The sequence below is a fragment of the Pseudorca crassidens genome, chromosome 20 (genome assembly GCF_039906515.1).
Source record: "Pseudorca crassidens isolate mPseCra1 chromosome 20, mPseCra1.hap1, whole genome shotgun sequence".
NCBI classification, from domain to species: domain Eukaryota; kingdom Metazoa; phylum Chordata; class Mammalia; order Artiodactyla; family Delphinidae; genus Pseudorca; species Pseudorca crassidens.
Genome location: NC_090315.1, coordinates 43,469,337 through 43,485,231, shown reverse-complemented (window position 1 = coordinate 43,485,231; position 15,895 = coordinate 43,469,337). Strand labels below are relative to the sequence as shown.

General features: G+C 39.4%; 1 protein-coding gene across 3 annotated transcripts in view; it reads right to left on the bottom strand.

The window, feature by feature from the left end:
• The window catches only part of CBFB (core-binding factor subunit beta), a 60,337-nt gene that overhangs the window by 16,273 nt on the left and 28,169 nt on the right, over window positions 1–15,895 (bottom strand). The window contains exons 4-5 of one of the 3 annotated variants that reach the window (XM_067718534.1): window positions 10,243–10,359; window positions 51–146 (exon numbers count right to left, since the gene is read on the bottom strand). In XM_067718534.1, coding sequence (XP_067574635.1) covers window positions 51–146; window positions 10,243–10,359 — 213 coding nt within the window. Of the gene's footprint in view, window positions 1–19; window positions 147–3,071; window positions 9,768–10,242; window positions 10,360–15,895 lie in introns of those variants that run through there. The other 2 variants (XM_067718535.1, XM_067718533.1) reach the window with 2 other exon arrangements.

Genomic DNA, 15,895 nt, shown 5'->3' with positions numbered 1-15,895 from the left:
TTTTGGGGAAAGTACTAACCAGTTACTGCCAGCAGCTGTGAAACTCTCACCTCCATTTCCTCCCGATGAGACCTGTCTCTATCTTCAAATTCACGTGTCCTTCTCCGGGCCTCTTCAAAGGCCTGTTGTGCTAATGCATCCTCCTGCTGTCATAAGAATATACGAAATAGATATTTTAATTTTGATTTATAATAAAAAAAAATTGGGGGGTGTCTTATTTTTTGAAAGAAATGAACAGCAGAGTATTTCTCAAACATCAAAGCCATAAAAAAAGTCAGAGCAACTTCTAAAAGAAAACTTCAGTATTTTCATGTTCTATTATAACACCTTGGAAATAGTCATCGTGTTCAGTCATATTCTAACAACTGAAAATGCTCTTCCCTTTCTGTCCTTACCTCATCCTCTTCACCAAAGTAAAATCCTGATCAAGTCAATATTTAAAACATAGAAGTATAAGGAAAAAGAAATTATTAACTACTTCTACAGTGTGGGGATAAGACAGGCCAGGCGCTCTAAGAATGACACTGAAGCCAGAAATATAAAAGAGAATATTAACATAATCGACTGTACAAATGTTAGAAACTTCTAGACAACAAAAAGAAAATTCCAAGGAATATTATCAACAAAAATTTATTTGTAACATATAACATATCTATGCTAATCCTTTCCCAACTAATGGATAAAGATCTGAAGGAAACCCAGATACTTCAAACTTCTTGTGTCTAAAAGGTAACCAATTTAAACTTTCCCTTTACACTTCTTTAGTCTGGATGGTGGCACTACTCACTCATTTTGGTCAAGAACCAGAGCTGCCTTTGACACTTCACTCTCCCCATCTCCATAGAGCCAATCAACCACCAAATCCTATCCATCTGACCTCCTATTTTTTGAATCTTTAGGCTCCTTTTCATTCCTACATTTTCCTAGTTCAGGATCCTAAGATCTTTCACCCAAATTACTGCAAAGTCTCTTCCTGTTTCCATTTTGTCATCCCCCAATCCAAAACACAGCCATCAGAGCGTGCCTTCTAAAGCACAATCTGACCACAATACTCCCCAACTTAAGGCTCCCTCATTGTCTACAGCACAGGATGCTCAAGTGTGTGATTTGCAGTCACGCACTTCTCAACACTAGGATTTTCAATGGCACACTTGAAGAAACTAAAATATCAAAAACAATGCCAAAAAAGTCAATATTCACTGTCCTAGTTTCATTACAGCAAGGGGTGGCCAGGTAACTATGTTCTAGCCAATGATATAGAAGTGTAAGTCAATGAATGGGCCTTCTGAGAAAGTCATTTAAGAGACATGTCACCTTTCCTTCTTCCTGGGAACCGATGCAATGACCAGCGATACAGCAACCATCTTGCAAACATAATACTGGGGATGTTGCCACACACTGAGCATAGTACAGCAGAAAAATGAAAAGAGCCACAGCCCCTGATAATATAATTGCCTGAACTGCATACTGTTGATATCTTATTCTGTGTGATAAATCCTTTATTTGGCTCTGTTAGTAGGGTTGTTTGATACTTGCAATTTTCACTGACACAAGGTCTACAACTTAAACAAAAGTGAAAGGTGTGATCAAGTCTCCATTCTTATGTTGCATTTACTAGCTCTGTGACCCAGGGCAAGGTATTTCATTTTCTAAGCCTCAGTAAACTCACATGTAAAATGCACGTAGTAGTAATACTTACGTCTCAAGATTAAATGAGATAACGTATAAAAATGCTTAAGTGCACTACCTGACAACATTCAATAAATGCTATTATTTTATAAGCATTTGTGAACATGTAAAATTTACACGTGACTAAACATTACTATAAATAGCAACTGTATTCTCAAAATGTACTACATAAGCCAGAGGCACCTGCAAAAGAACACTGTTCCCAAATGCCAAAGACTTTCTCTTATTTGATTAGATATCAACCAGGACAGGTCTGCTGTTAACAGGATATCCCTTCTGTCCTGTGCATTCATTCACTTTTTCATTTATTCCACAAATATTCCGTGAGTCTTTATTACGCCCAAGTCACTGTGCTGGGTGCCATGCATACAATGTGTGGGAGCAAATGGTGCTTTTCCTTATAGTTTCTGGTCTAGAGGGGCAGGTGGACAATGAACAAATAATTACAAAAATCAATATATAATTATCAGTGTGACTTAGTAAAGGATTACAAGATGAAATGAGAGCATATAACACAAGATGTAATCTAACTCCCTAAGGAAGTTATTAGCCACTCATGTGTATCTAGCAATGATCATAGATTTTTACCTTATTAAAATTTAAAAAAGTATTATTACTAATATTTGAAGTAAAATAAGCTAAGAGAGATTTGGTAGCTCTCTATTTTCTAATTCCAGCTTCTATCTTGGTCTTTTCTAGTAAGATGTGAAATGTATGTGCAATGAACAGAGTCTGCACTTTAAATGGTTAAATCTGAAAGATGATCAGTGATCCAGTGTTATCCTGATCCTTTCCTGTTGCGAACTTAAGTAACACCTCCCTTTCAAGGACAGCATAAAGGGTACTTACTGATAAAACTATACACTCACCCATAAAGTGTGTGCTCAAATGGATAGGGACAAATAACCCTATCCAGACTCAGGTGGTGGGAGGCTTTCAGCACTCCAGTCCCCACCAGCTACTTGTTATACTAGCCTGTTACTCCACGGTCTATACCACAGTCTGCACAAAGTAGTCAGGTGGGGTCATCATAAAAGGTGGCTGGGTGTTTGTGAAACCCATGTGGTAAATAAAGACCTAGCAGTGCTCTCATAGAGCATATATATACACTATTCTTAACCATTCTTGCTACACTGATTTTGTCTTTATTGTATTGCTAAATTTACAATTTTATTTATTTTACAGTTTGGTAATACTTACCTTTCTGTGCAATGAATTTAAAAAATAGAAGTATATATTTAATGAAAAATTAAGAATCAAATTCGTTTTCAAGAAAGCTGATGATGAATGCATAATTTGTACAAAATAACGACATTTCCTATTCTCTGTGGGGACCAAAATGATATCACTGATCACATGAAAACCAAAAGAAATAAATCTGCTGAAGAAGCATCAACATATACTTCAAAGGCGACAATTTAACATGTGCAGCTGCAAACGGTACATTTAACACCATTCTGTAAAACATAACTTTTTATTTACATCAAACGACTCTCCTAAATTTTCACTCACATTCTCATCAACATACAAAAAGCAAAGCTGTTCATATGTTGGCTTTGCTGACAGAAAAACCCTGCAAAAAGCTAAAGGATACCAATTTTACATCAGTGTCATTAGGTACTTCAAATAGAAAATCTGTTCAACCCAATACGGTTCAATTTTTCTCATCATATTATAGAATCAAAATAGAACTTTTGGAAGGTCATTATATTGAAGGTGAAACATATTTTTGTGACTGCTAATTTAAAAAGTACAAAAATGAAGATAAAGTTATTGGTTCTTAAACTGATAATACAAATACAAATGTTGGTGGAGCAAACATTTAAACACCGTATAAGAAGTAACATTCTCAGTGAATTTTTAAAACTATGAAATAGAAATTTACTAGTAATTAGTTGTGGTACACATGAAATTCATAATTGTTATCCAAACAATTCTTATCCAAAGTACTGAGGTATTCTACCAATCATTTAGACATTAGAGTTGCATAAATTACAAATATATTTATGTATCCATAGTTAAAGTGACTGAACTATAAAATTTCTGTGACAAAGCTGATGCTGAATACAAATAAATTCACATGACATTATACAGGCACTTTGGATTTTAGAAATTTGAGCCTTTGAAGAACTTCTGTGAAATCAACCTAGTTCCTAAAATGGCATTGATCTTTTTTTTTTTTGTAAATGAGTCCTCAGTTATATTTTGTTCAAAATTAGTTGGAAATCTCTGATTAAAGTATTCAATGGTGAAGCATCAAAATTTTCAGTTTTTCAAGCTTTTAGAGAATTGCAATTATTGAAAATCAAACATATAAAGACAACACTGAAATTTATCCTACAAATTACAGAAAATAAAGAAATGAAAGTATAATCAGCAAACATGATTCAATTTTGAGTTTATACAATTATACTCAGAAATATCTTCATTTGTGGGAAACTCTTAAAACATTTTATTGAACTATTTACACATACAAAAAAGTACACATATTTTAAGGCTGTGTTGTCCAATACTGTAGCCACTAGCCACGCGTGACTACTGCATACTTGAAATGTTGCTAATTTGAGTCTGTAAGTGGAAAATACACACTGGATTTCAAATACTTGTTACCAAAACAGGTAAATATCCCAATAAATATTTATATTGATTTTATGTTCAAATGATAATATTTTGGATATACTGGGATAAATAAAATATAAAAATTAATAATTTTCAAACCTTTTTAAATGTGGCTTTTAAAAAATTTTAATTTACATAATGTGGCTCACATTTGAATTTTACTGGACAGCACTGTCCTAAAAGATAGCTTGATGAATCTTCAGAAACTGAACTTTCCATGTAATTAAAAGCCATATGAAGAGACAGAACAGCACCAGCATCTCAGAGGTCGTCTTCTCCTCCATTCCAGGAACTACCCTCCTCTCCCAAGGATAAACCACTATCCTTCCTTTTAACAACATGTATTATTAGTTTTACCTATTTTTGTACTTTTATATAAATGTATTCATATAGCATGTGCTTTTCTAATACACTCAATGTATTTGTGAAATTCACCCATATTGGTATGCTAGTTGTAGTTTTTCATTTTCATTGTATTTCTCTGTATGAACATGCAATTTATCCATCTGACTGTTAGTGGGCATTTGGGCAGTTTATAGTTTCTGGCTATTAATCAATAATGCCTCTACAATGTCCTAGTACTTATCTTTTGATGAATATATGTATTCATTCCCATTGCATACCATGCCTCAGGACAGAACTGCTGGATCATAGGTATACACATGTGCAGTTTTAGTATTTATTGCCAAATGTTGTGTCAACTTTATGTAATCAAACACCACACCAACTGTTGTTCCGCATCCTTGCCAACGTTTGTCAAAGGTACTCTGAACAAAGGCAAAAAGACAATACCTGTGAAAATATTTCAGTTGAAATACTTATACAATTTAATTTTAAAAAATGTAATTGTGACTATCCTCTGTTTATCTCTTAGCCTACCAGGTACCTGAGCATCTGTTGGAGAGTTTTGTTCTCACTTGGCAAAGAGAGAGATTGAGCAAGCTTAGCTCCCTTGTGCATGTCTTATCAGGACACTAATCCTATCATATCAGGGCCCTACTCTTAGGACTCATTTAACCTTAACAGACCCCATAAAGGTCCTATCTCCAAATACAGTCACATTGGAAGTTGGGGGTTCAAAATATGAATTTTGGGGGAACACAAACATGCCGTCCACAATAGCTGGTAAGTGGTGGGGCCAGGAATCACAATTACATGACCATGAAGCGCCTACTCCTAACTTCTATACTTCATTGCCTCTTTACATTTACTATCTTCCAGAAGACTGGGGGATGGGGAAAGCTCCAGAGAAGTGCTGACTGTTGACTGAATGGTTGGTATCCCCTGCTTTAAAATTTTTATATTATGTAAGACCTATTATTATATTAGTTTACTATGACAACAGATGGTACTTACTTTATAGTGATAAAGCCCTATTTGTGGACCAGGGCAACAAAGCAGAGAAATTTTCAGTATGGAAAATACTGTGGGCTAAACTTTAAATTTTTACCTATCACTTTAATAAAATATTTCAGTTTTAGAAGTCAACTCAATCTGAAATTCACCCTTACATAAATTCAATCTGCTGTATCACTTCTTACAGAAACAGCCTTCTAAACTGCCAATTATTTACTATTTTTCTGAAGGAATTAGGTATTCCTTATCCCTGTGGAAATCAAGGTAGCAGAGATTCTTTCTTAAGAATTTTAACTTTGAACCTGAATTTTTTACTAGGAAGGTTTAATTTTTTGATCTCTTAAGAAGAAAATTCCTACATTTCTATATATGGTGAGCAAAATGGGAATAACAGAAATAACAAAAAGAGACCTCCTTTTTATTCTTGTCATTATTTTAACTTTATTAAGAGGATTAATATTAAACAACTGAAAAAATTAACACCCGCTAATAATCAGATACTCTGACATGTTCTTTCAGCATTTTGAATATGTCATCACACTATCTTCTGGCCTCCATAATTTCAAAAGACAAGTCAGCTCTTAATCTTATTGTGGCTCCCTTGTGTGTAATGAGGCCTATTTCTTGCTGCTTTTAAGATTCTCTTTGTTTTTCAACAGTTTGGCTATGATGTACCTAGTTGTGGATTTCTTTCTGCTTACCCTACTTGGAGTTCATTAAACTTCTTGGACATGGACATGAATATTTTTCATCAAATTTAGAAGTTTTCGGCCATTATTTCTTAAAACATATTTTCTGCCCCTTTCTTTCTCTCCTTATCGCCTGGGACTTTCATTACATATATGTTGGTCTGTGTGCTGGTGTCCTACAATCTCTGATACTGTTCATTTTGCTTTGTTCTTTCTTCTTTCTGTTCTTGAGACTGGATAATCTCTATTAATCTATGTTCAAGTTCACTAATTCTTCTGCCAGCTTAAATCTGTTGAGTCTGTGAATTTTTCATTTCAGTTATTGTTACTTTTCAATTCTAGAATTTCTACTTGATTCTTTTTAAAAATTTAGATCTCTTTATTAATATTCTGTCTTTCATGAGTCACTGTCATAATTGTCCTTCAATTCTTTAAAGGAAGAAATTTTCCTTTAGCTCTTTGAACACACTGAAAAAGAATTGCTTTTAAGTCTTTTGTCACTAAGAACCATCATTTGAGGCAGGGTATCTACTGCCTGCTTTTTCCCCTGAGTATCAGTCACACTTTTGTGCTTATTTGCATGTCTTATAATTTCCTGTTAAAAACTGGATATTTTAGATAATATACTGTAGCAACTCTGAATTCTGACCCCTGCCTCCAGCCTGTTGTTACTGTTTTCTGTTTGTCTACTTAGTGACTTGCCTAGCTGTGTGGAGTCTGTTTCCCCAGCAGTGTGCAGCCTCTGATGTCACTGCTTAGTTTTTTTTCTTTTTAAGCCTTGCTTTCTAGGCGGTTGCCCCTGGGTCAGCATAACCTAGTGGTCAGCCAATGATTGGTCAGAGGTTTTGCTTAAACACCTTGAGTCAGAAGGCTTCTAATCCTTTGCCATGGGATCTGTGTGTGGCTTACTTTCAAAGTGCAGGGAGTTTATCAGTCTACCCTGTATTCAGCCAGGGACTAGCAGCTTTCAAGGGCTCTCTCTGTCCTCTCTTGAACAGGTGTAGCCTTGCACATGTACATAGCCTTTTGGACCATGAGAGGTTAAGTGTGATCTCAATGAGGCTTACTTTAGCTATCTCTTTCCCTAGATTTCCCTGATAAATTTCTGGCTAGTCTGCCATTTTGTTGCTTCCTGAAACATTAGTTTTCTCCAATTGTTTGCCACAGAGACTGCTATTGTTTTCAATAACAGCCCTGGATATGTATTTTTCCAAGTGCTACTCTAAATAAAGTCAGCTCCCTCTGAGAGGACAGCAGAGCTGCCAGTCCTCATGGCTCTACCCTGCCCGGGGTAGAACTTGAGCAACCACAGAGCTAAGGGAGATGGGAGCAGCTCCCGACAAAAATGCCAGACTCTCATTGTTCTTACTGAAATTCACTAGCTTTGTTTGAATAAATGCCTCTCAATATATGTCCTGTGGTTAATTTCCAGAGACCTTAAATGGGTTTTTGTTTGTTTGTTTACAATTTTGTTAAGTTTAATCACTGCTTTTTGGAGAGAGAATCTGCCAAGCTCCTCACTCAGCCATTTCAAAAGTGCTGCTCCTACATTTTATTTTAAACTGGGTGTCCCCCCCATAATGTGCTATGGATCCAGAACAAATATTAAACAGAACCATCTACTACACTTTGAAGTGCCCCACTAAGCACATAGTGGTAATCCAGTACAATTTAGAACCACTGAAGGAAAAACCTTCCCCAAACCAGGACCAATATTTGGGTCTCAATCTCTTCAGAATTCATCAATATTATGAGAACATGAGACTTTCTATACTTACTCTTTTTAAAAAGTACTTCCTAACTGTATTTGATCACAACAAACTGTATATAAAAAGAGACAAGGAAGGCGGGGAGGACCATGGATGGAAGAGAGAGAGAGAGAGTGTGTGTGTGTGTGTGTGTGTGTGTGTGTGTGTGTACTGGGCGGGGGGTCAAGAATGGAGAGAGGGTCAAAAAAGAGGGTCAAAAATTAGGGCTTCCCTGGTGGCGCACTGGTTGAAAGTCCGCCTACCGATGCAGGGGACGCGGGTTCGTGCCCCGGTCCGGGAAGATCCCACATGCCGCGGAGCGGCTGGGCCCGTGAGCCATGGCCGCTGGGCCTGCGCGTCCGGAGCCTGTGCTCCGCAACGGGAGAGGCCACAACAGTGAGAGGCCCGCGTACCGCAGGAAAAAAAAAAAAATTAGAGAAAGGGCCTTCCCTCATCCCCCATCAGAGTTGGCACCCAGGGGAGGGTTCTTGAGGGAGCTGTGAGGGTCCACAGACGTGCCTCAGCCTATGAGATGGTAGAAGATCCAGCATCCAAAAGTGACCCAGTGACTGGCCCAGCTGAGCTCTGACCACTTGTGGACAGTGTATGCCATGCTGTAGCCCTGCTCCTCTGTGGTATCGTCCACATCAACGTCAAACAGGGAGCCCAGGTAGGCCAGGTGGAAGATGGCCAGGGCCCCAAAGAGCAGATTTAAGGCTCGCACCCCCAAGCCCAAACGATGCTGGTGTGAACAGTCTGGTGGGCACCTTTTCGACAAGACACAGGCACTGAGGATCCGAGCCAGGCGCTTTCGGAGGATGTGCTCCACATAAGTGATAAATGCCAGGGACAGCAGCACCGCAGCCAGGTGGAAGCTAAAGCCGTGCAGGAGGGCGCTGGTTGCATAGGTGACCAGCACGGCTGAAAAGGTCCCGAGGTGGAGAGCATTCTTGAAAACATAGTTATTTAGCCAACAAGACATGGGCAGGTTCCAGCTTGTGACAACTTCCACCATGGACCGGGGCAGCTCCACATTCAGTGGCTTAGAGACCGTCAGGTCCCATTCCAGGTGACCCTTCTCCTCGGTGAAGCCAGCCCCCGCCAATGTGGCTGTGGCCTCAGATAGAAAGCCCACAAAATAGTTGCTGAAGTGGAAGGAGACAGCACTCTCGTAGGCTCGCAGCCACTTGTGAAGGAGGTGGTCACCATCAAGGGGAATGAAGTAGGGGAAGAGGTAGGGGCCCACACAGGTGGACAGCACAAGGCACAGCAGGGCCAGCACCAGGCTCTGGGCCACCTTCTGCAGCCACTGGCGGCTCAGCGGGAGGCCTTGGACAGCCTGTAGGTAGCTGTGGAAGGATATCCAGGGCCCAAAGACGATGGTGCCCACAAAGTAGAGGTAGCCCATGAACTCCACGGGCGAGGGCACCACACCCACCTCGCCCCGGTCCAGATCGAAGCCCAGAGACACTGCCTTCATGGCCACAATCATCTGGGCCCCTCGCATCTTGTGCCACGTCACAGTGTCCACCATGTGCATCTCACCCATGAGTAGGTAGATGAGGATGGTGACGGAGAGGAAGACGCCACGATGGGAGGAATGTCGGCAGAGGAACAGCACGAGGTAGCACAGAAGGCAGAGCAGCATGACCCAAACCATGTGCAGCTGGAAGAAGTGGTAGAGGCTGAAGAACCCACCTGCCACGGTGCTTGCATGCTTCAGGTAGGATGGCAACCCAAGCCTCCCGAGGAGGCGGCAGGCGAGGCAGATGGCAAGGAGCAGCCAGATCTGGTCAAGGCCCTGCTGGGCAGTAGGCAGGAGACAGCCCTGTAGGAGCTGCTGGAAAAATTCCTGGCGGCTGAAGGTGGCCATTGTGGACCCCCACGGATGGATGAACAGATGGATAGACTTGGCAGTAAAGAAGCTGCGGTCCAGGGGCCCAGGGACACACCACCGCCACCACTGTCGCCGCCTCCTCCGGGCAGCCTCCCCCGCAAGCTGCAAGGCCGGGACCAGCTGAGGCTCCCAGGGCAGCACTGTATACTTACTCTTAAAGACTGGGTAAAATAGATCTCCAAACAAAGGCAAGATTAGGGGTAAATAAAGGGACCACAGTCAGTAAAGCCTGAAGTCACCCTACCTGGGCTCGCTCCTCATCAAACTCCAGGCAGCCCATACCATCCAGTCTCTGGAGATCAATCCAACCTTTCCAGATAACACAGACTCCATTCAGAATCATGGGAGCCTTCAAATATACCTAAGACACAGAGAGAAGGATGAAAACCAATGATAAGCCATCAGACACATAAAAAACAAAGGATAAACTTACTTATGAAAACTGTTTTTTTTTGGGGGGGAAAAATAAATTATAAAATTAAGAATTGTAGGAAAGTATACAAAGCATAGCCTCTGACCATATTCTATAAATTAAGTTAATCTGGTTTACCAGGATTTTATTTCTAGTCACAATTTTTCCATATTATTTATTTATTTATTTATTTATTTATTTTTGCGGTACGCGGGCCTCTCACTGTTGTGGCCTCTCCCGTTGCGGAGCACAGGCTTCGGACGCGCAGGCTCAGCGGCCTTGGCTCACGGGCCCAGCCGCTCCGCGGCATGTGGGATCTTCCCAGACCGGGGCACGAACCCGTGTCCCCTGCATCGGCAGGCGGACTCTCAACCACTGCGCCACCAGGGAAGCCCCTATTTATGTTTTTAAAGATTTAATTTTATTTTCATTTTTGGCTGTGTTGGGTCTTGGTTGCTGTGCGTGGGCTTTGTCCAGTTGGGCTTCTCGTTGTGGTGGCTTCTCTTGTTGTTGAGCACAGGCTCTAGGTGTGTGGGCTTTAGTAGTTGTGGCACGTGGGCTCTAGTAGTTGTGGCATGCGGGCTCAGTAGTTGTGGCTCGCGGGCTCTAGAGCACAGGCTCAGTAGTTGTGGTGCACGGGCTTAGTTGCTCCGCGGCATGTGGGATCTCCCTGGACCAGGGCTTGAACCCGCGTCCTCTACACTGGCAGGAGGATTCTTATCCACTGCATCACTGGGGAAGTCCCTCCAGATTATTATTTTTTTATTTTTATTTTTTTTTTGTAGTACGCGGGCCTCTCTGTCATGGCCTCTCCCGTTGCGGAGCACAGGCTCCGGACGCGCAGGCTCAGCGGCCATGGCTCACGGGCCCAGCCGCTCCGCGGCGTGTGGGATCTTTCCGGATTGGGGCACAAACCCGCGTCCCCTGCATCGGCAGGCGGACTCTCAACCACTGCGCCATCAGAGAAGCCCCAGATTATTTTTAAAAGGAAGTTTTACAGATTTTGTAAAAACCGCAGTAAGGTGATACTTGAAGTGACATTGTTTCTTTTGCAGCTGAAGCTAGGACAATCAGGTACTTGGCTTTAATTTTTGAATCTTGAGTAGGAAGACATAAAGATGTAAATCAACTGGAATTCACTAGCCCCTGAAGAGAGCACGCACTGTTTCTCCCTGTTTGGATACCTGGAGCCACCCAAGGTCAGGTTCTTCATATTTCCTTTCCGTTTTATAAGCTACCTCATAGATTCCTGGTAAGTAATGCTGTTTTTCTTTCTTTTTCTTTTTTTACTTAAGTTAGCCAGAGTTGATTTCTACCACTTTTAGCCAAAGAACCTTAACTGATACAACATTTATTTATGCATACTAAACATAAGAGAATTCTTCTGTTTCAAGTATATAACCCTCGAGCAAAAGTCACTTTAGGTATGATTTCCAAATTTAAATCACTTTCATTTTTGATCACCAAATTAATTTTCATATTGCCTCTAAATATATTTGTTCTCAAGAGCAATTAAGGATCCATCAAGAAAGGACAGGTGCTAATGCTATCATCTTGAGGTGAGTATTTTACTGTGATATAGTAAGAAAATATACAAGAGAAGAAAAGAGAAATTTGTTAGTTCTTACAATCTCCCTCATCATAACAACATTTTATTCTGATAAGTACTTCGGAAAAAAAAAACCCAACCTTGTTATTTTAGGTCTTCTCTACCTCATTTAACACAGGCTTCTGAATAAAAATCAGCATAGATTTTTTTTTTTATCATTTACTGCCTTAACAAGATCTTTTAAATGCAGAGGATGCAGGACTTCAATGAGTTTTCAAAATTCCAAGTTATCCAATACATCTTTATAAATAAGGTTCTTCATCTACTTACATCAAATATATTTTCTTCGGATAATCTCAGTGCTTTTGTGAGCTAAAATTAGCATTATTTATTACCTATAATTATATAGTCAGTAAGGCAGTTTCTCATTTTGAGGAAAAAGCTGGAAGCATCAACTTTTTCTTTACTCAATTCAGCAGTTTCTTCAACAAAAAAAAATCATGAGGCATTCTTGTTTTACAGAGGTTTAATAAAAATAACTTATTAAATTATTAATTATGTCAGTAATTAAAAATATGCAACAAAAATGACTACTGAGACACCTGTAAAATAAAACCTAGAGGACTGGGCTTCCTTGGTGGAGCAGTGGTTGAGAGTCTGCCTGCCAATGCAGGGGACACGGGTTCGTACCCCAGTCCGGGAAGATCCCACACGCCGCGGAGCGGCTGGGCCCGTGAGCCATGGCCGCTGAGCCTGCGCGTCCGGAGCCTGTGCTCTGCAACGGGAGAGGCCACGACGGTGAGAGGCCCGCGTACCATAAAAAAAAACAAAAAAACAAAAACCTAGAGGACTTATGCCTTCTTAGTGCATATTTAAGCCATTCCCCTCCACTAGTAAACACAACTGATTTTCCTGTTAAGGGTCCCAATAAACCATGCTGAATCAATTTCTACTGATATTGGAAAAAAAGCCAAAAACATAAGGTTCCATTTCTCCTCCCATTTGGACCAAGGGAAACAGTCTACAGTTATAGCTGAAACCGTTTAACCACACATTTCCTTCTGTTCTGATAAGTGCTCATTCCCTTCCACATTGTGAATTTAAAACTCCACTGGTATGCACCTAAGTTGAACAAGTAACTGTGACGACCTCATATTCGATACCTCACTAAACCTAAAATAACCCTCTGAATTGCCTATTAATATAACTTGACTTACCACATCTACTAATCAAGATTCCCACTTTTTCCAACAGAGGAGGGGGTGCTACACAATCAGGAGCACAGCATCTCAGTTATCAATCTACCTCATTATTTTAAATTCTCACACTAAACAAAGAGACAATCCTCATCTAATAGCAGAGAAAGGTCAACTTCATGATCAGATTCTATAATCTTCATCAATGATTTACATCTTTTAGATTCAAAGATTCCATAATCTAGCTTATTCATATTACCTTCCATAGTCAAAAAATATTTTCCTTACGAAATTACTAAGCTCGTAAACAGCTGATTTATCACTTCTTTATAAAAGTTTTCTCATGACTAAGAAAACCACTGATCTGCTTTGGAAAATTCCTAAATGGGTTCAGAAAATGGCTACAGTTCATAATCAAGGCTAGTGCCTGGAACTGTAATTTAAAATATTTAGATGATCCTGTGATTTATTTAGATTGTTCACATTTAAATAAACACAGTTTTATGTGTAGACCTTCAAAGTAAATGCTTGGCACTTTCGTACATTCATGAATACCAAACCTTGAAGTACGAAGAAAAACTCTCTTACTTTGGCATTTTGTAATGTAATTTAATAATGTCATTTAAACATTCAGACATTTTTCACTGAAAATAATGATGGTTTATTTCAAACTGTGAAAAGAAAATGTATTAGAATATGACCTAGGGTTTAAACCCACTGTCCTAGAACAATTAAATGTTTTATATAAAATGAATTCTATAAAGCCTTTAAAATGGGTAAATATTCAGCTAATCACACACAAAAATAACAAAATAGATTGCTTATCTTTCCAAAAGTAAAATATCAGAGGATGTGTTTAAGACTTCACAGAAAGTTAAAAGTGACTGCAGCCTTACATTTTGTGTTCTTTTGGAAATAAGGTAAAAGTATTGCACAATTTTTTAATCAGCTCAATCTCTAAGTTTCAGCATTTGTGATGTTATTTCAATCCAAATTACACAATCACTTTTCTTTCACATTTGTAGCTTTAAATTCCACATCACTGTAGCAGCAGAGCTTCATCAAAAACATGTATGCACCAACTGTGGCATTATCCATACAATGGGATACCATTCAGCCATAAAAAGGAATAAAGTAGTGATACACGCTACAACATGGATGAACCTTGAAAACATTATGCTAAGTGAAAGAAACCAGAAAAAGGCCACATACTATATGATTCCATTTATATGAAACATCCAGAATAGATAAATATAGAGACAGAAAGGATATCAGTGGTTCCCAGGGGCTGAGGGGAGGGGGGAATGAGGAGTGACTGTTAGTAAGTACAGGATTTCTTTTTAGGGTGATGAAAATGTTTTGGAATGACAGAGTGGTGACAGCTGCACAATTCTGTGAATATACTAAAAATCCCTGGATTTTTAGTTAATTTAGTGAAGGATGAATTTTATGGTCTATGAATTTTATCTCAATAGAGCTATTATAAAATATTTGCAATAAGTTTTATCTGTTACATAGGTGACATCTATAAGATATGTATATGGAGATTTTTGAGCAGGCAGTTGCATATAGGATTCTAGCACTCTGTGAAGAGATATGGGCTGATGATATGAATCTGGCAGCCATCAGCAACACAGTGGTATTTATTTAAATCCAGGGGAAAGGAAGAGATTACTCAAGCAGTAAGTAGAAGGAGAAAAGAGGGGGACCCATGAAGAACCCTAAGGAAATTCAACTTTCAGATGTATTCTCTCAGAAGAGAATAATCCAGCAGAGCAGCCTATGAACTGCCAGCGAAGAAACAGGAAAACATGCAAAGAGCCTAGTGGCTAAAGGTTAAGTTAAAGGCCCCCAAGTAAAAATTTCCCCTTTGTTGGCTGCAAGATTTTAAAGCATTACGTTACAGTACCTTAGGTCACTCATAACTTTTAGCAATGTTCTTATATAAGGAAGGAGTTCTTAGTCTGGAGTTCAGAAAACCCACATGAGTTTGGGTTTATGGATAAGTTTCAAGAAGACCAGAAACCTCCCAAAATTCTGTGTAAAAATGTATGTTCGTGTCCATGTGCATTTTTCTAAGCAAGTCCAATGCTTTCACCAAATTCTCAAAAGGGTGTACAAGGGGAAAAGGATTCAACTATGACAGTAAAAATGCAATTCTTCCCTTTCCCCTCATAGACACCAAGGTCTTTGTATCACCAAGCTTGAGAGATGATAAATACCCTTCATTTAGTAAAGGGACCAAACCACTTAAGCAGCTAAACATTAGTTACCCTGGGTTTTGAAATGTGCCGGAGGAAGGATAAGAGAGAACTTAGTTTCCTATTTATCAACCTGTACAAAATAGTTCTATCTCTGAGTCTGGAGTCTCTTATTCTGCGAGGATATAAATTTGGAATAAACCGTGGCATTTTCAATTGCCCTTTCTTCTACAATACTATAATGGATGTTCAGTGTTTCTAGCTCCTAGGTAGCTGGACTGAGAATAGAAATTGAGGGTACAAAGGGATAGCAGAAAGAGTTCCCTTTATTGAGTGGTTCTGAAGAAGATAATTTCAAGATAATTAAAACAGAATAATTGTAAATTTGCAAAGACTCCCATGCACACTGGTACTGAGCCATAACATCAAGATACACAGAAACCAAGTGTCAAAGCTATTGATAAAAGCAAGCAGCAGATACTTCACCCTCAAAAAACCCATTTCAATTGGAAAGAATATTTCATTTCCTTATAGTAAAC